A 27099-nucleotide genomic window follows, 5' to 3' on the forward strand; every position below is an offset into this window, starting at 1 on the left:
TCATGTTCTTAAAAACTCAAAAAACTGATACACAAAAATCCAAATGAACTCAATTTAAATCAATGTTATGCATTCTCAGAAGGAAATGTAATGACATACACACGCCATCAAATGCATTTCTAACAACCAATAGAACATGGATGTGCTCACGGGGCCCCTGAGAGCCCCTGAGGACCAGGATTGAAGACAACAGCAAGAAAAAGAAAATTAGGACAGTCAGCCCTCGTTTGAAAAGCAAGAGTTGTTATAGATCATGAGGGATTAATGATGCGATTGGTTGTCTGAGTTTATCATTCTGAAAGGCAGTGTTTTCCAAGTGAACACAAGAGTGAAGGAAAATGTAAAAAAAAACAGTGTGAGGTGCTTTGCAAAAGATGTGTTTTAAAACTACTAAATGAATGAAAGCAGGAAATGTACAGTGTACAGAAGGTGGGTTTATGGTTTTGGTCAATATGTCTCAAATTCTAGATTTAGAATGTAAGCATTGCAATAAGATAAAACAGGAATTTCTTATCATCCCATAGCAAAATCCACAGTGCCGTGTATGTCACATACAAAGCGTCCAACCGCTTAATCAACCGCTTTCATTCAACTTGGACTATTTATGATTCCGTAGCTGCGGCCATGTGTCTCATGTTCTGTCAAAACAAAAGTCACCTGCTAACGGGCACAGACTGCAAGTTAGCAAGCAAGCAACGAACCTCTTAACAATGGCAGGCAAACGTGCATTAGTAATTCTATCTAAAGGTGCAGAGGAGATGGAAACGGTTATTCCCGTGGACGTCATGCGCAGAGCTGGGGTCTGTATTTGTGTAATTGGCAATAACGTTAGTTAAATGTGATTGTAGCTAACTAGCTAGCTTCCCTGCTCCGTGTAGAACGTTACAGAGCCATGCTATATTTGCTTCGCTATTTACATATCTCGACATTATAAGAAGTCATACTGCAGCAATCCACATTGCATTTACACTTAAAGGTATTGCATATGGAAACTAGCTATTCATATCTGGTTTGTAATCTGAAAGCAACAGAGCAATGAGCTTTTCGGTCGCAACACAACTCAAATGTCTTCAAATCGGTGGGGGTTAGTGAAGTCCACAACTATTACATACTTGGCAATGCCCCCAGTAGTGATTGAATAGTGTCATGCTGTTAGGCAGCTAGGCTCTCTGGATGTAAGGTGAGAGTAAAGGGCAAAGTAATCATGTAAATGTCAAAGTTTACAGTAGCGTACCCGGGCTTTCAAAATAAAAGTTTAACTTTTACACGCTTCTAGAAAATGGCATAACGGCAAATTCCGATTTACTATCAAACGTCAGTTACCCCAAATAATGCATGGCTGATCATGTTTTTTTTTCTCTTCAATGCTTTTGTTTTGCAGATAGCTGTGACGGTGGCTGGACTGACTGGCAAAGAACCAGTACAGTGTAGCCGAGACGTTCTCATCTGCCCTGATGCCAGCCTGGAGGAAGCCAGGAAGCAGGTCAGACATACCCTTCCAAGGCCTCCAACCCTCATCTCACCACTCTACATCCCTGCCATCACCTCCAGAACCAGTCAGGGTGGTAGACCTGCTCGCCACTTTGCACTGTTCCTTTAGAGATTAGAGAATACCTCCAGGCTTGAGCTCAATGAGAGTCTTGTTTTTGGAAGCATCTCTCTCTCTCTCTCTCTCTCTCTCTCTCTCTCTCTCTCTCTCTCTCTCTCTCTCTCTCTCTCTCTCTCTCTCTCTCTCTCTCTCTCCCCCCCCCCATGAATTTAATCCTGTGCCTTCATTTAAATACAGAGGTAACACACAGTGGAATATTGTGGCCACTCATGCCCACAACTGGCCACATCTAATAAACCCTACTTTGCCGTCTACATCCCCAACCAGCTAGCATAACTGTTACTCATGACGATTTCCTCTTGTCATGCTTTGTGTTCCAGGGTACCTATGATGTCGTGCTCTTGCCAGGGGGGCTGCAGGGAGCCCAGAACCTGTCAGAGGTAACAGATTTGAGTTTGACCATGCTCTCTTTAGTCACAAAATATCCCAGGCCAAATGCCCTGTGTGCCAATAATTTATTATTTATGTCCATGTGCTAAAAACATTTTAGCATTTACTTTCTGTTTTCATTCAATATTGAACTAAAGCACACAGTTGGAACTTTACAGTTTTAAAACCTTAAGTTGTTGTACTAGCATAATCTTAGTATCACTGCATTAGAGGAAAAAATGACTCATCATTCGTGACTCGTCCTCCATATTGTTTTTCCTGTAGTCTCCTGCTGTGAAGGAGGTGTTGAAGGATCAGGAGGCCAGGAAAGGCCTGATTGCTGCCATCTGTGCAGGTAAATGTCCCCTTCCTTCATATTTTATATGCCCCTCAAAGGGAAGCCCTGCTTTGTCTCTTAGTAAAGGGAAGAAGTTTGCGGAAATGGGTGGAGAAATGCGGTTGTGTCTTTAGGATTTATCCAGTTTAGCAGCTTTGTTGTGAGATTGTTCAGATCTGCAGACACTGCCAATAAAAAAAAAACTAATAAAAAGAACAACTCTTAATGGGCTAAACCTGTTAGCAATGTGGTTCAAGATTAGAATAATTTGGCTTTTAAATTCCATGTCGATTGATCATCAGACAGTGAGATCGTATTTTTCAATATTGCTATTAAAAATAAAATAAAAATGAATGGCACCATGGTCATTAAATAAAGACCTTTAAGAAATGCTTTCAGTCAGTTTGCTCATACCATTGAGAAAGCCCTGCGCCACAGAGATATTTCCCTGGCCATATTCTTGCTGCTGATGAAGGGCGCTGGAAGGACATAATGAATGAGGACACGGGGCCGATGTGGCTCTGCAGAGTGAGCGGCGTCCTAGAAAACGTCTGACAACCCCACAGGAATGTATGATGAACCTGCCAACCGTGACGACTCTCATTGTCGCCTCGATTTAGCCATTCTTGACCAGCATACGTCAATGAAACTAGGCTCCTTGAAATTCATTCCTGCTGGATTAAATACAGGGCATTATGTTAGAATCCATTGTACGTTATTGAGGAAATGAGGTGATTTTTTAGGTGAAGTCTCTATAGTTTAAAAGGAAACACAGGAAATGAAACATCAAATCCCCAACGATTCAGATAGCATCCTGCTATCGTTTCCTCATTGAACAATATCAGTAAGTTGATATTGATCCTGTTTCTTATTTAGCTGAAGTTCATACGTGTGTGTGTGTGTGTGTGTATACTTAGTTTGGAAGGAAAGCGTATCGCCTCTACTTGTCATTCTCCACTGCTCCTCCTCACCTCCTTCTGTAACTCCTTTCCCTCCCCTTCTCTACCCCCTCCTTGCCTCTACCCCTCCTCCTCTTTTTCCTTCATCTCCTCTTCTTCCCCTCCTCTTTTTCCTTGTTCTGTTCCCCCTTCCCCCCCTCCCTTCACTTTGATATGGGCTCGAGCCAGCCTCTGGCTCCCCAGAGGGCCTGACTGTCCCAGACTGGTGTCTTTAGGGTGGAGGCAGGGCTGTAACAGGAGCAGCGAGCTGGCTGCCCGCGGCTCTGCCCGATAAAAGCGTCACCTTCAGACCGCATGGAGAGGCAGCCAAAGAGCGAGATCAATAGCGAATCTGTTTATTAAATGGGCAGCGGATGAGCTCACTGCAGTGTTAGGTCCCTGCCAATGTTAACGCAGCAGACACAAAGTCCATTATTTTTAGTCTCCCTATTTTCCCCTCTTCTCTATATGGCCTGGAGACGTGTGCTGAAACCGTATACAGCGTGCGTTTAATTTTAGATTGTATTTTACGGTTGTCATGTCTAGTAGCCTAATGAGTCTCACTGTGCACATTGAACCATCAAACCAATCTTTTTTCCTTTTTACATCCATGTATTACAATGATGTGTTTATTCTCGGACCTGTCTCTCTGCACTGTGTACTTGTGCGTGTGGTTGTCCTGGCAGTGCCATGCTTGCCTGGTGTGTTTGAATGTCACCTGAAGGTGATTGTGATGCTGCTGACTCCTTTGTGCCCCAGGACCCACTGCTCTCCTGGCTCATGGGATTGCATATGGCAGCACAGTAACCACCCACCCTGGGGCTAAAGAGAAGATGATGGCAGGAGGCAAGTATTGACATTGAGTTTTATTTACTAATTGAATACTGTGTCTTAAATACCACCCTTTCCCTGAAGTAATTCTTGTCTTGGCTACATGGGTGAATCCTATGCAGTGTAGGTTCTGTTTGTATCCAGCAGAGGGTGGTGTAGCAGTTTGTTTTGTTTTCCCTGAATTCTCATATCCACGGTTACACTTGAGTCACTCACAACTACAGTGGGTTTGGGACACCTGAACCCCATTCAGACCTTGTATAGAACCACACAGTCCACATAGCATGTAGAATGTTCATGGAAAGGTATTCTGACAAGTGGATTCCTTTTCAAAGTTCTGTAATGGAAATGTACAATGTGTTCCTGTCTAGATTTGACAAGACCATGTCTGAATCCCAATTGGGGCTAGATAATCCCCAAATAGGTCATCTGTAGTCGACTAGTTTTTACATATTTTTTTACAGTCTCTCTATTCTCTTTGCACCAAAGTGACTGTACAAATCCCAACACTACAACATCTACACATTATAAGCGAGCATATGAACACAGATACATTCATCCTATGTTATATTCCAAGACTGAATCTATTACTTCATTAAATAGATTGCTGCTTTCGTGCATATTCTACTGTGTGTGTGTGACCTCCATATTTAATTATTCTACAACTGTCCACACTGAGTCACTGTATCTAAGTGCTTGAATTTCCTTCAGGATTCATAAAGTGAATTGAACAACTGAGATGAACATCTGTGTATCCCTCCTAACACCAGCCCCCCAGCCAGTACATCAGTCTGTAACCCATGCTCTGGTTCCTCCTTCCAGACCACTACAAGTACTCTGAGGCCCGGGTTCAGAAGGACGGGCACCTGATTACCAGCCGTGGGCCAGGCACCAGCTTCGAGTTCGCCCTGGCCATCGTGGAGGAGCTCATGGGGGCAGAGGTCGCTGCTCAGGTCAAAGGACCCCTGGTTCTGAAAGACTGAGCCACAGACATTTGTTCTTCAGCGCCCACGGCGCCAACACTGCTTCCACTGCACCCCTGCACAGCACTTGGACTCTGTCGGACATCACGGGAATAAAGAAGAATCGTTGGAAGGATTTCATTTAGAAATATGAATTGATCCTAATATTTTCCTCCTTACTGGTGTTTCCCGTTTAGTTTAACTAACAGCATTGTTTGATTGAGTTTTGATTATTGGAATTGTGCCGAGTTGAAAATTAGATTAAATTTAAAATGTGACATTCATTGTGTTGATATTTCCACTTGCAGCATTGCTGTTGCTTGAACTGCACTCTAGTTTCAAAGGTTGTAACTTGTAACTGTCTACCACACTGTAGACCGATTTAAAACTAATTTTACAACCCTAATATCATGTCTGTAATTACTAATTAGGCTATTTAACGTTATCCAATCATATATGTCCAGGTTCTTATCAAATATGTTAAGAGCAGAGAGGAGTTGGGATTAGTGGTCATTAAAGAAGATAGGACTAAAGCTCATTTAGTAAAATGAAACTGTTACTGCTGATGAAAACGGATATAGTGCGTGTGTTTGTAAAAGATATCCTAGAACAGGCTGCTCTTTAGGAGTTGGGGCTCACAGCCTGCCATGTACCGGACAGTAAAAACGATTGCGAAATCACGCGGAGCGGGAAACCGAATTCATACGGGCGGGGCATCTTCTGCAACGCGTGTTGGCGGTATCTAAGCGGTAAACACGAGCCTTTCGGCACATGTCAAACTAGACTTATACTGAAAAGGATTTTGCTAAAGGTAAGTAGTAGCTGCATATTGACTATATAGATGATGAACTCGCATGCGTTTGTGTTAGATGTATGTTAGGAATGGACAGAAAACTTACTTGTCTTGGCAGGCTAGATATTTTTATGTCAGGTCCTTGTTCGGTTTCAGAATGACTATCGTCAACGTTACTGCTGTCAATATACATAGCTACAAGGCATCTGTCTCCCGGTCTGCACGAAACCTTGGAATCAAATTTTAAACTGAGGTATTGATTAGCTCTAATCATACATTAGAAAATGGGGTAAGGTGTACTGAACTGGATTTAGCCGCATGTCCTCATCATTTATAGTCGGCTAATAATCGCTATCATTAGGACGGAGACAAAACGATGACGGCAGCTGCTGTCACTCCGCTCCATCATGAGTCCTGCGCGCCAGTGTGACCAGACAAGCAGGCAGACTTTGTAGCCTTTGTGTATTTGTAAACATATTGCAGTTTACAATTCCTGTTTTCAACAGGATGCTTTTTTGAGATCAGGCTTGTATAGCTAATTAGCTGCTAGTCTACTTAATACATGATCTTCATAGAAAGAGACTGACTTGCAGTTATAGCTAGCTAGCGAGCTAGTATATCTTGCTATCTGTCTCCTAGAAGAAGTAGTGGGATAGATGGAAGGTGACATGACAGACTTAGTGCATGTAAGGTATTTATTGCGAGTCTGACAATTCCAGACGCAGGCCTATAGTCCTTCATTATATTTATTAGATTACAGATCACACAATAGTCAAAATGTGTCAACTTTTGGAAAAGGACAATATCCCGAGTAAAAAATAATATAGATGCAGAATATTTCACTAATACTCTGTGGATTGTTTGAATTGATATTGTCCCAGTGTCCCAGTATTCCACATGGCTTAGATACATTGTTAGATTTGCTGACTGAGTTTTTTCCGTTCTCTAGAAACTCGTATGAAATGAAGAATGATTGTGAAAACTCTTGACTTCCCCACCAAGTTATGTGAGTTTGTGGATGATGGGCTATTTTCACACTCTTCTAACAGGAAGACAGCAAACCAGTTCCCTTTCACATCACTGACACCATAGCCAGTGGTTGCCTTGCATCTTCCAAGTGCTGCATCGTTTTCTGGTTTTGCTCTGTAACCAGCTGCAGTTTTCTAACTGCTTCTGCTTGTGAGTCAGAACCTTAGTCATACCTCGCTCGGCACCCAGAGCCAGGGGGTCAAGGGTCACTGTAATCAAAGTACAACTGGAGTGTAGGCTATTTGCTCCTGCCGTGCTCACGACCACATTAGCCCAGTAAGCAACCTCTCCTCTAGGCCCTCTAGGCACCACGTCTCAAAGACAGCACAAGGATAACCTGCTGTTGTTGTTGTTGTTGTGACAGTATCACTCCAGCATCCTAGGATGCAGCGTACATGGGGTTCTTTTGGAGTTTTTAGTGCGTTCCTTAACGACTTAATGTTCGACTTAATGTTGGGTTTTCAGGCCTCTGTTTATTTGTCTGGTTTTGAAGAATACATGATTGATTCCACACAGTCATACTGCGACACATCGATCGTTAACGTTGGAGAGAAACCGCCGCTGTAGGACTTGTCCTCCATGTCACCTCCTCCATACGGATGTGTCGAGACGTCCTCTGTCTGGATATTTCTGGAATGTTAACATTTTGCGCGGTTGAACATACATGTTAATGTAATTCTGCTTGAGCACATACGGCATTGAGAGCTGGAGGCCTATGACTCCCTATTTATGGACAGTGCAGTGAAGGCAGGGGAGGCAGGGGAGGCAGGGGAGGCAGGGGAGGCAGGGAAGGCAGGGGAGGCAGGGGAGGCAGGGGAGGCAGGGGAGGCAGGGGAGGCAGGGAAGGCAGGGGATGGGTGGGGCAGGGGACGCAGGGGAGGGGGTGGGCAGGGGAGGGGGGGGGCAGTGGCCAGCACGCGAGCGAAGTAATCCAGCTGAGTCATTGGGGCTAATGATGCAATTATGGAGCTTTTCTGTGAACCTGCTGATCCCCCCCCCCCCCACCATGTGTAGTAAATAGGGTTGCAGGGGTTCTGCTATGGGATGCTGTAGTAATGTTTAAATCGTTGCATGGATAGAGAATGCAGAGGATACTGCAGCCCCAAGCACTGGGGAGCGATGACATTCAGGGCAGGCCTTATTTTAAATTTGGGCTTGGGTCCACATTCCATGGCCATGTTATCTAATAGTTCTCTTTACTGTAGCCAACATGTACTTTCACTTTGGATTGGTAGGGAGTCAGGTGGCTGAGCGGTAAGGGATTCGGGCTAGTAAATTTGACGGTCGCTAGTTCGATTCCCGGCCACACCAAATGATGGTGTTGGCCCAGACCTTTTATTCCACGTGATTTCAGACTGAAGAACCCCTCTCATCCCTCTAAGGGAGCTTGGTGGCATTCTCGCTGCGGGATGAGGAAGTTGGAGCTATTTTTGGGACAGATGACAAGAAGGTAATTGCTAAGATTCATTCAGTTCACATCTAGAATGTTTTTTCCGAATGCACGGGGGTTAATGAGAAAAGTTGAACTCTGTCTTCTGGCAGGGCTCTCATCACTGGATCAGTTATTCTGCCTGTGTGACACTCTGATGTCAGTGTTTCCATAAACAACATACATCAATGGCTATTTTGGACGTACTCATGGAACTTGAAAATCACAACTCTACAGTTCTGTTGCCAGCTGATTATACATTGTTAAACAGGACATTCCTAATGCACAGGTTTGCCCTCAGGTACAGGTTTGCCATCAGGAACATTCTCAATTCTCAATGAGCAGGTTCTATCAGATCATTATTTTATTTTCCAATGAAACGCAGCCTGTTTACAAGCTAGCCTTGTACAAGCCTACTTTCCCATCAACCTTCTGGTTAAGTGCATGATTGGTGGCAAAGAACAATAGATTTCACTTGAGATCAGTTGGAGCAGTTTTGTAGATTGAAGGTCGAGTTGGAGACAGTTACATTCAAATTGAAGTTCTAGATCTATTTGCTGGTGGCTGAGTTTCAAAGCGTGTAAACTGAACTGTAAGGATTATGGATGGATTTAGGACAGGTTAGTTGTTATTAAAACATTTTTTAAAGATGTAAAGGTCCCTGTAATGTTCTTTTTCATATGTTGCTGAGTAGCTTTGAAGTATGTTATGACTGCAGGCATGAATTCAACCAAGGTCTCCCTAATCAGAGAATGCTAACTGAAAGAAATCCTTGTTTCTTTGAGAACAGTACTATTTGATTGTGAAATCTAGCCCTAGTCTCTCGGGTCTGATGCAAGGTTATCTCAGACTCATTATTGTATGTAAACCAAGGCTATCAAGACTCAGAGGAAGTCATTATTGTCTAAATAACCAGTGACTAGATCTAACTCTAGATTTGAAAGATTGAGCCACCTTGACTGCGATAGTTTCTCCTTCACACCATGGTCTGATGCCACCGTGTGAAACTGGTCACTGCTGCTGAAGCTCTGATCTAAACACTGTCAGGGACTGACACACTGCTGCTGCGGTGTGGCTTCTGTGTTGTACAGGAAGTTATCCACTCTAACGGCCTGCCTGGTAGCCCTGGACTAGTGGAGGGAGACCGGCCTGTATTGGGTTCTGTAGTGTCAGACTGGTGGAACCTCTCAGCACAAGGTCACAGCTATCTGAACCTGCTGGTCTCTGTGTTCACACTAGTAGTGCACATAAATATCCCATTACAGGCCAAGGTTATGTCACCTTTCACCCCTGACTGTGTATTTGCTGCAATGAGTTTGTAGTCACCAGCTATGTTTTCCCGTAGACAGAAAAGTGACTGTTTTACCAAATGCCTTTAGGAATATGCTTAGCAGCATCTCATTTGGTCTAATGGTAAAGCCGGCTCAGGGGTTTCATCTGTCATCATTGCTGGCTACGTACACCTGGCAGCACTGAGGGCTGCACTGGAATGGATGGCCTGTTTAATAAGTGGCCAGCTGCTTGAGAGGGGGGCAAGGGCAAACCCTTAACCTGGACACCTGCCAGGAGGAGAGACCGGAGCAGGAGCAGGGAAGAGAGGAGGAGGAGGAGGGGGAGGAGGAGGAGGAGGAGGAGGAGGAGGAGGAGGAGGAGGAGGAGGAGGAGGAGCAGGATAAAGAGAAGCAGGAGGAGGAGATGGAGGAGATGGAGGAGCAGGATAAAGAGAAGCAGGAGGAGGTGGAGAAGGACGAGGAGCAGGACAAGGAGAAGCAGGAGGGAGATGAAGAGGAGGAGCAGCAGGAGGAGGAAGAGAAGGAGGAGCAGGTGGAGCAGCAGAAGGAGCAGGAACGTAGCCATGCCTCTTCACATAGCTGTGTCTGGTTCAGCTCCAGAGAGAAACCTCATCTTTATCACACCTCACAGACTCCAGTCATGGGCTGTACTGTACTCTCAGCTGGACCCCAGAGGAGCCTCCAGGCTTGGGCCTACACACAGGAGGGTTAGGGCTAGGAGGATTCCCTGATATTTCCCAGGTCCCCTTGCTTACTCAGCTCAGTCCTGCTGGGTACATGTCCTTTCCGTGGAGACAAACTGATGACCTCAGACGCGGTCATCAGTTTGATGAAAAGTAACGCTGCCCATCCGTCATCTCCTGATTGGTCAGACCAGTAGATAGATGAGCTTATAAAGTGGGCTTTTTGTCCGTCCTTCAAAAATCATCTCAAATTGGATTGAGATGGAGAATTCAGTTGGAGTCGTCCGTTTCCTTGGTGTGTTTAAGAGCCTTGTCCTAGTCAGGATCGGGGGGTGTGTGGGAACGTGTGTGTGTGTGTGTGTGTGGGGGGGGGGTGTTGACAGGGAGCTTGCTGACTCTGGCTCTGGTGATGTCGTGACCAGGCCTGAGCACACAGAGAGAGAGGCCAAGAACAGTGGTGCGCAACACTGAAGCTACAGCAACCTCCCTGGAGGCTGTGGGCTAACACACGCTCACACTCCCACCCATACAAACACACACACTTCAGCGTACAATAACTAAATCAGAGGGGAAACTGAGCTGAATGCCACAGCCCTATAGAAATAGGCTAACTGACAAGATAAGAGTACACAACAGTGAACATGGTAACCATTACATTAGGCCCAATTGTTTAGGGGTTTCTAGGTCACATGTTTGTCATATCAGATTACGTTGTTGACCAACATTATTTGAACGCTATCACAGACTAGCCTAAACCATTTGTTGATGGCTTTCGAATAATATTTGTCAAGCTGAGTGAATTCACATTTGTCCTGGAAGTGTGTCTAACTGATGAAATGGACCACCGGGGTTTTTGTCCTGCTCGTCACACCATCGTTTCTTGGCAGATATGAAGCGCGGGTTTCGCATTTGCAACTCGATCTGCAACGGGATAGCTTTGATATTCAAACGCCCAGCGTCTTCATCAAGACTTGCTTGTCACAACCTCTCATCTCAGCTCACCTTGTATAGCACCTCCTGGTTTATTTAATGGGGCCTTTGAAGTCGTGTTCGTTGTGATGCCATTTGAAAGAAGTTGTGTGTGAAGACGTGTGTGTGTGAGGACGTGTGTGTGTGTGTGAGGACGTGTGTGTGAGTACGTCAGAATAGCTCACTGGGTTGTCCTCGTCTCTCATGAGTTGAAAGGAAGGGAAAAACGAGTGTTCTTCTATGTTTGGGGTTAAGTCTGGCTTTATGGTACAGCAGTACAGTGAAGTTACGCAGTCTTTAGCTCCCCACTGGTGGAGAAGCTATCAGACATTGTCTGTCTGCGGTCCACTAATTACATTAATATTGGACTATCCTGCTTCCCGCTTTTCTTTCTCTCTGTCTCTCTCTGTCTCTCTCTGTCTCCCTCTCTCTCCCTCTCTCTCTGTCTCTCTCTCTCTCCCCTCTCTCTCCCTCTCTCTCTCTCTCTCTCTCTCTCTCTCTCTCTCTCTCTCTCTCTCTCTCTCTCTCCTCTCTCTCTCTCTCTCTCTCTCTCTCTCTCTCTCTCTCTCTCCCTCTCTCTCTCTGTCTCTCTCACAATTTCACCCTCTCTCTCTCTCTCTCTCTCTCTCTCTCTCTCTCTCTCTCTCTCTCTCTCACAATTGCACCCTCTCTCTCTCTCTCTGTCTCTATCTCCCTCCCTCCCCTTCTGCTTGCCCTGCATACATGCTTACTCTAGTGCTGACAGTGCTGTGGGAGCTAGATTGGTGTGTGTGTGTGTGTGTAACATTAGCGAGATAGAGGGAGGGAGGGCGGGGCAGAAAGATAGGGGGAGAGAGAAGGAGGGAGGGGCATTGTCTTTAATACATCTGTTCGCTCTTCTGTGCCTCTTACTGACTAAAGGGTCACTCGTCACACATTCATTCTCTCCCTCTCTCTGTCTCGTCTCTCTCCCTGTTCGTCTCGTCTCTCTCCCTCTCTCTCTTTCCTGTCCGTCTCTCTGCTCCAGCCCAGGCACACACACACACGCTCACACACACGCTCACTCCTCAACCAGCTTCTCCGTCAGGCAGTCCTAGACACAGGGAGTGTACTGTAGAGAGGAGGCTATTCACCAGTCCTGTCTGCCTTCCTCCTCCTCTGTCCTCTCTGCCGGCCACCATCCCTTGTTCCTGTGGGGAACCTGGCTGCGCTCCACCATCCCTTGTTCCTGTGGGGAACCTGGCTGCGCTCCACCATCCCAGCTCTCCGTCCTCCGTCCAAGCCCAGCTGAGGAGCGCTGCGTCAGGGAGCAACAGCCGTCTGAGGTGGGTGTTACAACATCATGACTGGGCTACGGCATCCCTGTCTCCACCCCCCCCCCCCCCCCTCTCTCTCTCTCTCTCTCTCTCTCTCTCTCTCTCTCTTTCTCTCTCTTTCCCTCCCAGTCCTCCCCTCTGTCATTGAGGGTCTGAAAGACTTGTGTGCCGACGTGTGTTGTGGTCGCTAGCAGAGCAGGTGCCGTACTGGGTGATCCGGCGGTAGCGTTCACCGTTGCGGATCAGGGGGACCAGTATTTCTCGATCTCTCTCCCGCTTTCTCTGTCTCTCGTCGTCTTCTCGCTGGGTTGCGTTCTCTCTTTCCCTCTTTCCCTCCCTCCCGCCTCTCTCACTGTGCCTTGTCTGTTGAAAGGCTGGTTTGTGTTATAGTGGTGGGTGGACTGCTGTTCTGTCTCTGTGTCTTTATCTCTGTGTCTCTGTCTCTATCTCCCTGCCTCTAACTCTGTGTCTCTGTCTATGTTTCTCTATCTCTCTGTCTCTATCTCTGTTTCTCTGTCTCTATCTCTGTGTCTCTGTCTCTGTGCCTCTATATCTGTGTCTCTATCTCTGTGTCTCTATCTCTGTGTCTCTATCTCTGTGTCTCTATCTCTGTGTCTCTATCTCTGTGTCTCTCTTGCTGTCACTCTCCTTCTGTCACTCTCCTTCTGTCTCTCTCCTTCTGTCTCTCCGTGTCTCTCTCCTGTTTCTCTCTCTCTGTCTGTCTCTCTCTTGCTTCGTCTTTCTCTGTCATGTTTTATGCATGCCCTGTCCTCTCAAATTCATTGGCCATGCCGTAGGATTTATAAAGAACCTCCCTGAAATAGCCCTGCAGAATAGTTCACTGCATACTCACTCACTCACACACACACACACACACACACACACTCTCACAAACACTCACAATCTGCACTTTCAAGGTGAGCGAGTTCCTCTTACCGGCTCTTGCTCCTCGGTGCTGCAGTGACCATCTGTTGCAGACGGACGGTGTCTTCTTCATGCAACACCTCCCAGCTTTAGATCCCATCTAGCTGAACTGTTCCTCTAATGTTGTGATGGGTGGCGCTGAGATGTTGTGACAGTGAGTCAGTGTGAGAACCAGGCTCTGGCCCAGGCCGGCTGTGTTGACGCCCCAGCGAGGGAGCCCATACTGCAGGCTCGAGCAGCAGGGTCCGTAGGCTAGCCAACCCTGGGTCCTGGTCCTGCCAGGGGAGGCTGGGGAGGCTGGACGCGGAGGTCTGGTTTGGTGCAGTCAGTTGTTGGATAAGCAGCAGTGGTGGAGGGCAGGGAGAGCAGGTCTCTGAGGTGCTGAGGTGACCGGAGGTACGTCCAGTGTGCCTGCACTGCAGTGTCACTGGCGTCGGGTGAAAATGCACACCGCTTCTGGGCAGGGCACTGAAACACGGTTGGAACTGTGCACCGTCCATCTTCGATGATCTGCTGTGCTTTTGTAGATGCGGTATTTGCCATTTTGGATGAAAGTGTCCGGCGAAAGGAATGAAACGTTTTACATTGTGGAGGCTTTGTTCCATTAGTGACAAACTGAGATGTCCTTTATCCTTTGTCGATCAACCTTTTTTGTTTTAATAACGCAACAACTCTGAAGGACACCTTGAGCTAATGAGGGATGTACAGTGTTGGTGTTGGCTGTGGCCCTCCAGACCTTCTGTGTGTGGCATCATGGGTTCTCTGCAGTGCTAGCCCTGTGTGGGAGCCCTCTGCCTGGGAGCAGGCTGTGTGCATGTTCCCCCCCGGGGAGACGTCCTTAAACTTAGCTATGTCATCAGAGTCTAGCTGGCATCTATAGCCTGTTTAGCTTCATTAATAACAGGGCCACATGTACCCTCTCACACGAACACACTCGCGCACCCACGCAAACACACACACACACTCGCATACACACGCACACATAGAAACGAAATGGTGCATATGGAAACATTGCAAAAACACATGGACAGCTAGGCCACAGCTAGCCTGGTTACAGAGACTGTAGACTCCTAGGTCACAGCTGAGCCCTACTGTATGTTGACCAGGTTGTTTAAAAATAGTTGCATGCGGTGAGTTATGGGTTTGTGAAAAGCCTCAAAAGACAGAAATGCACCAACAAGGTGTTTGCACACAGCTGTTACATGAGCTGTCTCATGAACTGTTACATGAACTGTTGCAGAACTGCAGTAAGATGCTGTCACCATGTCCTTCATCCACGTGAGCTCTGTAGATCTGTCTGGTTCATCACACAGAGGCCTGTTGTTTCTGCCAGATCAGGTGGCTTCATTACAAATGACCAGGAAGTGACCTTCTGTTTCCTGTGGCTAAACTCAGGTCAGGGGGCAGCACATTTGTGTGAGCTGTGTTTGTGACCAGAAGCTGACAGATCTGGTGTTTTCTTCATCCTGTCTGTGTGATGGTGACTGGTGTCTCCGCTCCTTATCTAGTAGATGATCCTGAACGGATAGAGAAGTCCTACCAGGAAAAGGTCGCTTTCTGATGTCGTCTTTCTTTGTACCTGGTCATTTAGCATTTAAGTGTCATACAGGGGGATTTGAACCTGTGAACTCACAGTCTACTGTCAAATGCTCAACCACTGAGCTGTAGCCATCCCAAGCACAGTTGAGGAGAGCCTGTGGTTGTACTGGAGAAAGTAGCCTTATGTAGAGGGGGAGGGTTGACTAGATTAGGGTAGAACTTTATTGTTGCCTGGGGGGAGATTACACTGTTACAGGGGCATTAACTGGCACAATACAAAATACAGCTCTGGGGCTTTCTATATTCCAGTATGCCGGTCAGGTTATATGTCATTCACATCACCATGGTCGACAGGGGAAGGTGGCCTGCAGTTGTACAGAAGATAGAAACTGAGAGTGTCCGTTGGGTTTGAGCATTTTCACTCTCAACAACTTTCTCTTGCGTTCTCTTTATCTCCCTCTCTCCCTCCCCCCCTACACACACACAAACACACAAACACACACACACACACACAAACACACACACACACAAACACACACACACACACACACACACACACACACACACAGGCTACTAAATCACCCAGACGGTGAGCGTCTCTCCGGATCTGTAATATTCTCCCATGAAGGCACTGCATGCCGTGGGCCTCGGTGGGCTAATAAAAAGCTTGATAGATTCCCTGTGATAAAGTGTTGGTGAAGATGCAGGTGGAGGAGGGAGGGAGGGGGGGGGGGGCGGGGGACTAGGCTGAGCTCAGTGTGTTTACCCATCATGGGACTGACTCGAAATACTATCAAAGACACAGGCGAACAACACATGGGCCACATTGATTTCCATGATTGATTTGGAGGGTGCTGCGGTTGACCTGAAGCTGAAGTGCCCAACCTGGCGCCTCTCAGGAGGGGTTCTTAACCCTGGAGACCGTTTGAACACAATCTCACTTGAGACATCAAGCCCGGTGTTGGGCCAGCTTCCCTGTGGGTTAGACGAGCTGGATTAGTCCTCAGTCAATCTAGGGTTTCCCCTGAGAACGAGAGCAATGTCTGAATTCACCAGGCATAGTGCACAGTAACATCTCAGCTGCCATGGCTTCAGTGTTAACACACACAGCATGATAGTGTTTAAGATGCTGCACATGAGCAGTAACCACATGTAGGAATGACCTTCCGTGTACCGGATACTAACCTCGCTGCAGCGTTAGTGTGAGCTACGGTCTGTCGCTTCTTGTGTGACAGGAAATAATGGCGACGTGTTTGGTGTTAGGGGAGAGTTGTGTGCGTGTGTGTGAATGATGTGACACGGTGCAGTTTGTGATTCCAGAGTTATGAGGGGGGATCTTCTGTAGCCGACCTGGCAGCTTAAGATTAGATTTGAAAGGCTTTAGAGTGGAGTAGCCCAGCTGTAGAGTGACTGGACTGCTGGCTGCTCTCTCTTACTTAAGGCAAGTTTATTCATTTCCAATGAGCGAGGGAGAGAGAGGAATAAGATTAAAAGATTCAGCAAAGGAGTTCACAAACTCCAACAAACAAAAGACTACAAACACAAGACGTGTTATTAATAGTAGTTGACATTTTCTGATGAAGGTCTGTTCTCTTATATTTTGACTGTTCTTGTCTGGCACGTGACTGGACTAAGTCTAAGTCTGATAGGCCACATCCCTCTCCCTTGGCCCAGCGTTCTGTGTACCCTAGCTGTAGGCTGCAGCAGCATAGCCCAGACCTACTAATACTACAAGCTGCTCCCCTGTCTGTTGCCATGTCTGTTGCCCTGCCCTGTCTGTTGCTCTGCCCTGTTTGTTGCCCTGCATGTTGCCCTGCCCTGTCTACTGCCCTGTCTGTTGCCCTGTCTACTGCCCTGTCTGTTGCCCTGTCTTCTGCCCTGTCTGTTGCCCTGTCTGTTGCCCTGTCTGTTGCCCTTCCCTGTCTACTGCCCTGCCTGCTGCCAGATGAACCTGTGCACAGGTGCAGAGGATACAGTACCAAAAATAGTGTCTATATTGGACACATTTAAAGGTGAACAAAGGCACAGTGGATTCTGTCTGTCTGAGGAAGAAATAAGTAAAAAAAAAAAAAAAAACAAACACTTAATGATGTCGTGGAGAGAGAGACACACACGCACACACACGCACACACAGTCAGAAGGCAAGCAGAGGAGCTGAGAGGAGGGAGTAGGGAGGACGGAGAGTGAGGGGGCGGGGGGGGGAGGGGGAGGGGGGAAGGGGGCGGTTGGTGGGTAGCCTGACTTTTCTTGCTGAGTAAAGCTGTAGCTAACTGCTCTGCAGCTAGTCCCCGACCAATCACGACAAAGCTGCGTGACCAAACTCACCAATAGGCTGGGCCTGCTTGCCTGATGCTGTCTGTGGAGGTGAAGCTGGTGTGTGTGGATCATTAGGGAAGGCATACTGTAGGTGTAATGCATGTGTGTAAAAGAGGGAAGGTGTCTGTGTGACCCTGTAGCCCACTCATGAGCTCTGCTGACTCATGGCTTTGGGGGGCCACCTGCCACCTGGGCTGTAAGGACTGGAAACTGAGAGACCAGGGTCGAGGCTGGAGGCTGGGGGAGAAGGGTTGATGCTGGGGACTGGAGAGAAGACCGGAGGCTGGGGGCTGAGGCTAGGGGATAAAGGCTGAGCCTGGTGGGTGGGGGGGGGGGGCTAGGGATGAGGTCTGGGGAGGAGGCTGAGGCTGAGACCTGAGGCAGCATGAGCCACATGGAACATGGAGACTGCAGCTGAGTGTCAGACAGCTGACATGGAGGACTGAGGAGAACATGGAGATCTCTGCCTGACGGCCCTGGAGACGGCACACGGATGCTCACACATTGACAGTCATGAATGCTGATGGGATATTCACTCATCCGCTCTCTCTCTCTGTATCTTTCTCTCTCTGTATCTTTCTCTCTCTCTCTCTCTCTCTCTCTCTCTCTCTCTCTCTCTCTCTCTCTCTCTCTCTCTCTCTCTCTCTCACTGTCATACTCACACTCACTCACTCACTCACTCACTCTGTCTCTCACACACACAATTCAATCACGCAATTGCCTACTCCTGTAGAATCCGGGTGCCTACCTAAACCACCCACAGGTTTACGTTTTCCCATTAGCATCTCACGCAGTGTTCTGATCCATAACAGGTGACAGGCCTGTGTGTGTTCTGCCTACTCCACTTGTCCTGTGTGTGAGGCCTGATGCAGATGGCAGCCTGTCGGTCCACACCTTAACACAGGACATGACACACACACACACACTCTGTCAGTGATGCTGGAAACAGAAATAGCCTGGTAAACAAGTACTTGCCCCCACTCCCACGTTGATTGTGTGTGACACAGGTTACGGGCAAGCCTGGGGCGTGTGGCTGTTTGTGTTTGTGTCCTTGCACAGAGTTAAAGAAGCAGATTGACATGAACCCTTTCTGCTACAGTCTGGCTGCAGCAGTCTGTAAGATGGGTAGCCTGCGAATGGACTATTACAGTAGATCTGCCTACATCCATTCCACCAGATCTTAATATCAACAAGGGACAGCCTGGGATTGGCAGCAATTGTGTGTCACACTGTACGATGAACAAGCCAGAAGCTGACACAGCTGACAGCCATCACAGTCTACAGAGGGTGTGTGTGTGTGTGTGTGTGTGTGTGTGTGTGTGTGTGTGTGTGTGTGTGTGTGTGTGTGTGTGTGTGTGGGTGTGGGTGTGGGTGTGGGTGTGGGTGTGGGTGTGGGTGTGGGTGTGGGTGTGGGTGTTGTGGAGCACCAACCATGCGGCACGATAACGTCTTTAAACTCCCAACACTGAGGGAAGCCTCTGGTGGTGCTTCCTAACGGCTTGTATTGACCAAACTGACCAACGAGCCAAGATGGCCAAACCGTGGCCTATGACCTTGTCCACCCCAATGAACATTTGTCTGCGATAGTACATTGATGATGGATGTCATACGGTCTGCAGAGATCATAAGGTGAACCTTTTTTAATTTCATTTTTTTATCATCTCAGCTAAGGTCGTCGATCACAGCCCACACACAAAGCATGCACAAGGGTTTCTCTCGGGTTCTCTTTGTGTGTGTGTGACAGAGATAGAGAGAGAGAGAGTTCTGGTTTTTGTGTGTGTGTGTGACAGATGGAGAGAGAGGGAGACCCATCTTTATTGACTAGCCTCTGTCACACACACACACACACACGCATACTGAGGGTGTGTTGAACACTGAGCCAGTGACTAGATACCTGGTAGGATACTAAGCAGCTAGTTTGGTGCCCGTGTCATAAGACCTGGCGATGGCTCTATGAGTGAGGGTGACCCTGCCAAAGCATCAGTGAGTCACATGTGTGGACATGTATGTAAGTAGACAGATGGCACCCAGTCTATTTACTTTAATCATGCCTTGGGGGATTTTATTCACTGTGTGTGTCTGCGTGTGCTGTGTGTCTCTATGTGTGATTTGTGTGTGTGTGTGTGTGCGTGCGTGTGTGTGCTTCCCTGGCACACACACACGTGTGGCTAGCTGTGCTGAGAAGGATGCTGTAGCTAAGCTAGGCTTGGCTAGGCTTCCACCGTGGGACTGTCACCGTGCCCTGGTCTACCAGCTGATACAGAGAGGGCCCAGCCTTCCACTGCTGCCCCTCCGTGCCTCCTGGGTGACTCACAGGGCCCCTGGCAGACTGGAAGACTGGCACTGTGATGCCAGGCAATTCTTCAGGGCTTTAGTGCCATTTCAGAAGTACAGTATGCAGCAGGACAGGAATAGACTCACTGGTGTGGGTTTTCACGTGCGTAGATGTTTGACAATGTGTGTTTGTGCCTGGTGTTTGTTTGTGTTTGTGCGTGCATTCGTACAGTACTGTCCCTATGGCAATGCCTAATTGGACTACCCTGTGCATCAAGAGTCATGTTTATTCATCCCATTACAACACACACAGACACGCCCTGCTGTAGCGTTGGGCCTCACTGCTTTCTCATCAGGATTGTGAGCAGCCGTTGCCTAGTCAGCTCTTTGTTTCCACAACTTCAGCTGCAGTTTCTCTTGCTCTCTCTGACTTATTTACATCCACCCCTCCCTTCTCACTGTTCACACACTGTGCGAGTGTGTGAATGTGTGTGCGTGTTGGTCCGGCTGTGTGTGTATACAGTATGTGTCTTTTGTGTGCGTCTGTCTGTGTACCTGTGTGTATGCGTCTGTGTATGTGTGTGTGTGTGTGTGTGTGTGTGTGTGTGTGTATATCTCTGTGTGCGTTTGTCAGCCTGTCTTTGTGTGTGTGTTTGAACATTGTCCAGTCACCGCAGGCAGTTGCTCGGGGGCGGTAAGAGACTGCTCAGAGCAGAGGGAGCCCCGTACTGCATTTGCGACATATTTCATTAGGAATTCCGGACCATTCTCTCCGTTTCCCCCTCAGCTAGCAACGGCATCCATCACAGCCGCGTGGTGGCAACCTGAGGGAGATTCTCTTCCTTATCGCTGGCGCAGAGCTGGCTAGCAACGGCTCGCGTAGAGGACAACAGGACGAGGCAGGAGAGGGAGGGAGACGGAGGAGTAAGTGAGAAAAGAAAAAAACCTACATTGTGCTGTGAATTATTGAGGAGGGCCGTGTTTAAGAGACGGCTGTGTAATTGTATAAATAGAAATGCAGCAGTTGAAGGCGTGGAGTCTATCAGAAGTATCTGCCGCAGTGGCTCTCTGCCTCCCTTCTTTCCTGCTGGCTTCCTTCCTGCCTCTCTGCCTCCCTTCCTGCATCTCTGCCTCCCTTCCTTTCTGCCTCCCTGGCTCACTGCTTTTTTGCCTCTCTCCTTGCCTGCCTGCCTGCCTGCCTGCCTGCCTGCCTGCCTTCTTCTTTACCTCCCTGCTGTCTTCTTTCTTTCCACTCCGCCTCCCTACCTCTTTCCCTCCCTCCATGCCTGTATTCCCCAAGAACCCTAGCTGACTCCTCTAGTACTCAAACCTGCACAACTTTAAAGAGGAACGATGCCCATTATGTCCGATCCCCCCGATATTTATTGGTGCATTAGTGCAGCAAAGAGTAGGGAACATATTATTCAATAGATAGGGGGCTAGGCAGTCCTTAGTAACTTTTCCCCTCCTTCTCCATCTTCCTGTGAAAGTCAAGTTTGTTTGAGATGTCATATGCGAGAGTCTTATGTAACAGGGTCAGAGCCTTTGTAATAACAAGTGTAACAAGTTCACAAGTTCTGTATCCAGGCCCCTCAGGAGTATAGCCCTGCCAAAGCCAGGCCCAAGCCTTAATTTCAGCCCTAGCCCTAGCTTTAGCCCCAACTCCAGCCTCAGCTCTTCCTCTCTCTCGGACGGCCAGATTTAGATTTATTGATCCCTCTAGCCTGTCCCGTATCAGTGTGCGAAAGATATTTATATATCACCTCTGGGGCTTCTGCTAACCCTGCAGAATCTGATCTCCCTAGTCTCCCATGCCCCTCCCTCCCTCCCCCTCCCTCCCTTTACTTTCTCTTTTACTTTCTATCTCACCATCTCAGTCCACTCTCGCCCCTCCCCCCTCCATCACCCCTTTTTCACTTGCTCTCTAACTTCATCTGTTGCCTTTGCTGCAGTGCGTGCAGGGCAGTGTGCTGCAGGAGCGGGGAAGTTGACAGTGTGTCCCAGTCTCCCTCCCCGGAGGCAGCTGAAACTGGGACCACGGGTATCAAGCACCACACTGTGGACCGAGACACTGTGTTAGTGTGTGGCTAAAGTGGTTAGCATGGTTAGCGTGGCTAGCGTGGTTTGAAGGTCTCTCTAAAGGTTTATGGCACATATCGTGTTTTGACATCTGTCAACAGCTGGAAGGTTCTTCCTTACGCCTATCAAAATAAAATAAATACAAACCCACAAAAAACAAACAAACAAAACAAAACTTAAAAAAAATGAAAATTGTATTCAACACAGAACTGCATTATGGCTACCTTTTCATTGTGGCTATTAGATAAGCATTAGGATCCAGGCTTTGTTGCTATGGTGAGTGTGTTTACATCTACAGACTGTGTTGAGCAGACACGTGTTAGGCTCCGGGCTGCATTGCCCTCAGCCTTGTACCACCACAACCGTCCCACTTTACTCCTCGGCACAGACAGGCAGACAGGCAGACAGACAGGCAGACAGGCAGGCAGGCAGGCAGGCAGGCAGGCAGGCAGGCAGGCAGGCAGGCACAGGGTGTAAGTGTGAAGCTGCCGACATGAAAACTCACACTATTTCTAACATCACAGCCACCTTTCTCTCATGTCTCTCCCTCTTTCTTTCTTCTTTCTCTCCTTTTGTCTCTTTTCCTCTCCCTACTGGATGTCTTGCTTCCTCAGTTGCTGGAGTGGGTAGTTCGGGGCTGGGGGTGTAGAAACAAAGACAAAGTGGTGGAGAGGAGTTTCCTGTAGCTGCTGCAGTGTTCTGCTCTGCAGTACAGTGTGTGTTTCCTCCCTGCAGTGCTGCTGGCACAGGCTTCCTTGAGACTGCAGTCACTGCCTGAGGTTAGCTAGCCTAGCCTAGCCTCGCTGTACCATGGCACTGGATTGAGGTTAACTAGCCTAGCTAGCTGCCATGGCAGTGCACTTACCCACAAAACCCTCCTGAGATCTTGAATGAGAAGTGACAATGTAGCCTAACTTGAATGCAACTCGACTATGCAACTCGACTATTAACTTTTAGAAAAGGGATATTTATGCGTAAAAAAAAAAAAAGAATTTTATTTATTCAGTTGACCCAAACACTGTTGCAGTACATTAAGCATGGAACTGCATAGCTGTATAGTCTCAGTAAGAGGTCCTAGCTGAATGCTGCTTTGATATAACTGTTGATCACATTATTTTTGTGTTGTCTATAGCAGTTATTGTGTGGGTGCTGGTTAGTATTGCTTGCCCTGTGTGCATTAGGGAGTATGTGACACGTTTGACGTGAGCGATTTCCTGTAAGTCGACAGGAAAACAACCAAGGCTCTGAGTCATATATCTTCTAACGGCAGGTTCATCTTTAACCTGCCAATGATGCAGGCAACCTGCTAGCACTGTTTGACACACACACACACAAACAGATGCACAGGCACAAACACCCCATGGCGATGATTCATGACCTGCCTTAGACGTATGACACAGTATGTCCTCGCCTCCCTGCCTTTAGCTCTGGAGGTTAGCACACGTGCCAGGCTACATTTACAAGACCTAAACGGGTTTGATCTTCAGGACTATTAGCATCTGTAGTGATTTTGTGTTTCTAGATTGTTCTGTCTGACAGTGGAGCTTGTAGCTGTTTGTGCTGCAAATTGGGAACAAAGGCGGAGTGTCACAAGTATGGCTATGGTATAAATAGGCTACTTATGCAAATTGATTTGATGGGTCTTTTTTTTCCTCTCCTGGCAACGGATGACCTGTGCTGGTGCTGTAATCAAGGGCTCTCCAGGACCTATCAAAGAGGAGGCCGTTCTAACACACACACACACACTCTGACATGCACGTGCACGTGCACACACGTATACTCATGCTCTTTCACACAGACGCACACACACACGCACTCAAGTTGGCCATAAGAGGCTCTGGTGCACTGGCGAGGATACTACCATCTTAATGATTAACCGTGCAGAACCAGCCGTCTTGACGACGGTCATTGATGAAGCAGGCTTCCTAAGATGCACCTACAGCTGAGCCCTCCTCCTGACCTCTCCTGGTCCTCGGCTGACCTTCAGGACTTCCTGTCCAATACGCTCGGCTGAGTCAACGACAGGAAGCCTGATGAAACGTTTGACCTTCACTCTCTGGGGTCAACCTCAGTTCTAATGGTCAACATCCCAAGGAGATGAGGACCATAGATCCTCCTTGTCTCGTCTCCTTCATCTTCAGTGATGTGAGAAGGTAGAGAGCTGGGTTGAGAGCAAAACTACCAGAAAATCTGATGTATTTTCTCATTTCAGGGAACTGTTTTCTGCTTGTTTCAGATTCAGTATCAGTACTGGGCCCTGAGCCTGGCTTGTGTACTCTACTACACTGTTCCGTGACATACTCGACCCTGGTTCACTCTGATACGCTTTGCTGTTCTGCGCTCTGCTAGGATGCTCTGACTGTGCTCTGTTCTGCTGTTCTCTGTTTCCTGCTCCAGTCGTGCCTGCCGCTTCCCTCCCTGCTCCCCTGCCTCCCTCTCTGCCTCCCTCTCTTTTTCTCTCGCCCTCCCCCTCTCTGCCTTTCTCTGTCCATCTCTGCCTCCCTCCCACCCTGCCTCCCACCCTGCCTCCCTCCCTGCCCCCCTCTCTTTTTCTCTCTCCCTCCCCTTCTTAGCCTTTCTCTGTCCATCTCTGCCTCCCTCCCATCCTGCCTCCCACCCTGCCTCCCTCCCTGCTTCCCTACCTGCCTGCCTCCCTGCCTGCTCACATAAGCCTTGTCTCAAGAGTCCTGCCACTCGGCTTGGTGTGGGTGGGTGGGTGGATGGATCATGGAAGTATGAGAAGCCCCCTTTAGTGACTCAGTTGAGCTTTTTGTTGGACAGAGATACTGGGAGGTTAGGCTATTGGTATGTAGGTATCATTCTCACCAAGTGTTTAGTGTTTGTGTTTTATTTGACAGCCTCACACATAAAGCATATCACCTCCTCTACACATGAGGAACATAACAAATAAAGGCACACTCTTAAATACATCCACACAAACTCCCATACGCACACTGTCACGCAACACTTCTGTCAGGTTGCTTCTGGGTCAGGTGGAGGAGAGGGTTTAGGACAGGGTGATTCTGATCTGATTAGGATCCTGTCCTTCTCTCTCTCCTTCCTCCCCCTTCTCTCTTTCTCTCTCTCTCTCTCTCTCTGAGGTCTGTCTGTTTCTCTCTATCCTTCTCTTTCTTTCTCTCTCTCTCACTCTCTCTATCCCCCTCTCTCGATCTCTCAATCTTTCTTCCCATCTCCTATTTTTCCCCTTGTTCTCCCCTTCACCTACCCATCTCTCGCTCGCTCTCTCTCTCTCTCTCTCTCTCTCTCTCTCTCTCTCTCTCTCTCTCTCTCTCTCTCTCTCTCTCTCTCTCTCTCTCTCTCTCTCTCTCTCTCTCTCTCTCTCTCTCTCTCTCTCTATGCAGTTTTAATCTGTAGAGTGCATCCTGGCCTATTACAGTAGTAAATCTGAGCGCTCCTCTTTACCTCAAGCAGGGCAGTCAGGAGCTCCCGCATCGATGCGGTCAGCAGCACCCAGCACAGTAGCACTACAGAAGAGAACACGACACAGCAGACAGAGAACACAGCAGAACAGAGAACACAGCAGACAGAGAACACAGCAGAACAGAGAACACAGCAGAACAGAGAACACAGCAGACAGAGAACACAGCAGAACAGAGAACACAGCAGAACAGAGAACACAGCAGAACAGAGAACACAGCAGACAGAGAACACAGCAGAACAGAGAACACAGCAGACAGAGAACACAGCAGAACAGAGAACACAGCAGAACAGAGAACACAGCAGAACAGAGAACACAGCAGAACAGAGAACACAGCAGAACAGAGAACACAGCAGACAGAGAACACAGCAGAACAGAGAACACAGCAGAACAGAGAACACAGCAGAACAGAGAACACAGCAGACAGAGAACACAGCAGACAGAGAACACAGCAGAACAGAGAACACAGCAGAACAGAGAACACAGCACAGCACAGAAGAACAGTACAGATCAGAACCGAGGAGAACAAAGTACAACAGAGCAGAGGAGGACACTGCAGTAGAACACACTACTGCAGAACAACGGAACACCTCAGAGAACACAGCATGGCAGTGCATAGTGAAGGACTCAAAATCTTTGTGTCTAATCCAATATGTAATGATGGTATTCAATGACACAAGTCTGTGTTCTAGAAAGAGTGGTCTGCAGAGGTCCGATAATATCAGCTTTAATGCAGCAGTTGGAAATCAACAAGTACAGAGCTCTGGGGTTGTCTACGTTTCCCTACCCGCAACAGAGTTTGGGCTGGTTCACCAAGCCCAACTGACTATCTGTCCCTGCCCCAGCATATATTATACAGTGCAGTAAAACAAAAAACACAAGAAGAGGGTTGAGCTTGTTCTCCTGTGCAGTAGGGAGTTGTTCTTGCCTACGCGTCCCACCTGCTCAGGTGCCGTCTCAGCCCGGTTTCAAGGTTGCTTCTGAAATGGAGAGATATCGACAGAAAATACAGCCTGTTTCCCACACCCAGTGTGAGACACAATGTTTAAGCCTGAGCACACTTCTAAGTTCATAAGACATCAGTTTAATAAGCACAATACATAACTTTAATACATGCATCCTTTATAAAGTCGTGCGGGCATTGTTCCCGTTGCTATATTCACTAGTGCACAGTGCCCGTGATGCAGCTAATGATTACAGTTCTAGAATTGTACTGTCATGTATTATACATTCTATAATAGCAGAACAGAACAGACCATAACAGTACAGAACAGAGTAGAAATGTTACAGAAGAGAGTAGAATAATACAGAACAGTACGGAACAGAAGAGAGCAGAATTACGCAGAACAGAAAATATAGCAGAGCTCATCAAAGTTCAACACAGCTGAGCACAGCAGTTAACCTCACTGAAGCCCAGCTGCCAAAAGGTAGCTAGCGTGAACACAGGACACCCAGATCTGCCTCCCCAGCCACATTAACACTTCCAAGGGGGAAGCAAATGAATGTGTGCTGAGCATGGAAATGATTTGTATCCGGCTTCATGCTGTGTGGATGTCGAGTTCGAACACCCTCACAGTTCCATTTGATTCATTTCGCCGATGCCGTTCTCCAAAACAACGTACAAATAGTACAGGGTATATTCGTTTAAATGGTACAAAGTGTATTCACCACCAGGTAGCTGAACACACCTGCTCAGCTATGGGTCTGCCATGGATAAACTAAGGGCAGGGCCTGGTGCCAAGGAACTGTGCTTTGAAAAACAAGGGTTCTTCAAAAATTGAAGCTCAGATTCAGCAAACCAATCGCACGGTGCCTCATTCCTGACCCCACGACCTTCCAAACATCTGTGACAACCACCGCTTCAACGTCATTTGGGGATGGGCATAGCTCGGTTCGAGAGATCGCAGGTTCCCCCGCTCTGTGTTGTTTCTGTGGTGAAAAGCATATCAATACATTATTATTCTTTCAAAGAATCCGCCGCTGATTGACTCA

General features: G+C 47.8%; 2 protein-coding genes across 6 annotated transcripts in view; both read left to right on the top strand.

The window, feature by feature from the left end:
• The first annotated feature begins 625 nt into the window (after positions 1–625).
• park7 (parkinson protein 7) lies at positions 626–5330 on the top strand. Its single transcript, XM_047025266.1, has 6 exons — positions 626–800; positions 1382–1483; positions 1930–1989; positions 2264–2333; positions 4013–4099; positions 4907–5330. The coding sequence occupies exons 1-6, from the start codon at positions 711–713 to the stop codon at positions 5065–5067; spliced, it is 570 nt and encodes a 189-aa protein (XP_046881222.1). The 5' UTR covers positions 626–710; the 3' UTR covers positions 5068–5330.
• Positions 5331–5738: 408 nt separating this feature from the next.
• kcnab2a (potassium voltage-gated channel subfamily A regulatory beta subunit 2a) overlaps positions 5739–27099 on the top strand; it is a 70330-nt gene continuing 48969 nt past the window's right edge. Inside the window, exons 1-3 of one of the 5 annotated variants that reach the window (XM_047026280.1) lie at positions 5739–5857; positions 6789–6845; positions 12483–12545. The gene's annotated coding sequence lies outside the window, so the exon portion shown is untranslated. Of the gene's footprint in view, positions 5858–6788; positions 6846–12116; positions 12546–20496; positions 20514–27099 lie in introns of those variants that run through there. The other 4 variants (XM_047026279.1, XM_047026283.1, XM_047026281.1 and 1 more) reach the window with 4 other exon arrangements.

Source organism: Hypomesus transpacificus, chromosome 9 (genome assembly GCF_021917145.1).
Source record: "Hypomesus transpacificus isolate Combined female chromosome 9, fHypTra1, whole genome shotgun sequence".
Classification (NCBI taxonomy): domain Eukaryota; kingdom Metazoa; phylum Chordata; class Actinopteri; order Osmeriformes; family Osmeridae; genus Hypomesus; species Hypomesus transpacificus.

Coding starts and splice junctions, on each gene's coding strand:
- park7 (XM_047025266.1), top strand. CDS start 711: ATGGCAGGCAAACGTGCATTAGTAATTCTATCTAAAGGTGCAGAGGAG. Junction 801..1,381: donor ACGTCATGCGCAGAGCTGGG/GTCTGTATTTGT, acceptor TTTGTTTTGCAG/ATAGCTGTGACGGTGGCTGG. Junction 2,334..4,012: donor GATTGCTGCCATCTGTGCAG/GTAAATGTCCCC, acceptor TTTGTGCCCCAG/GACCCACTGCTCTCCTGGCT.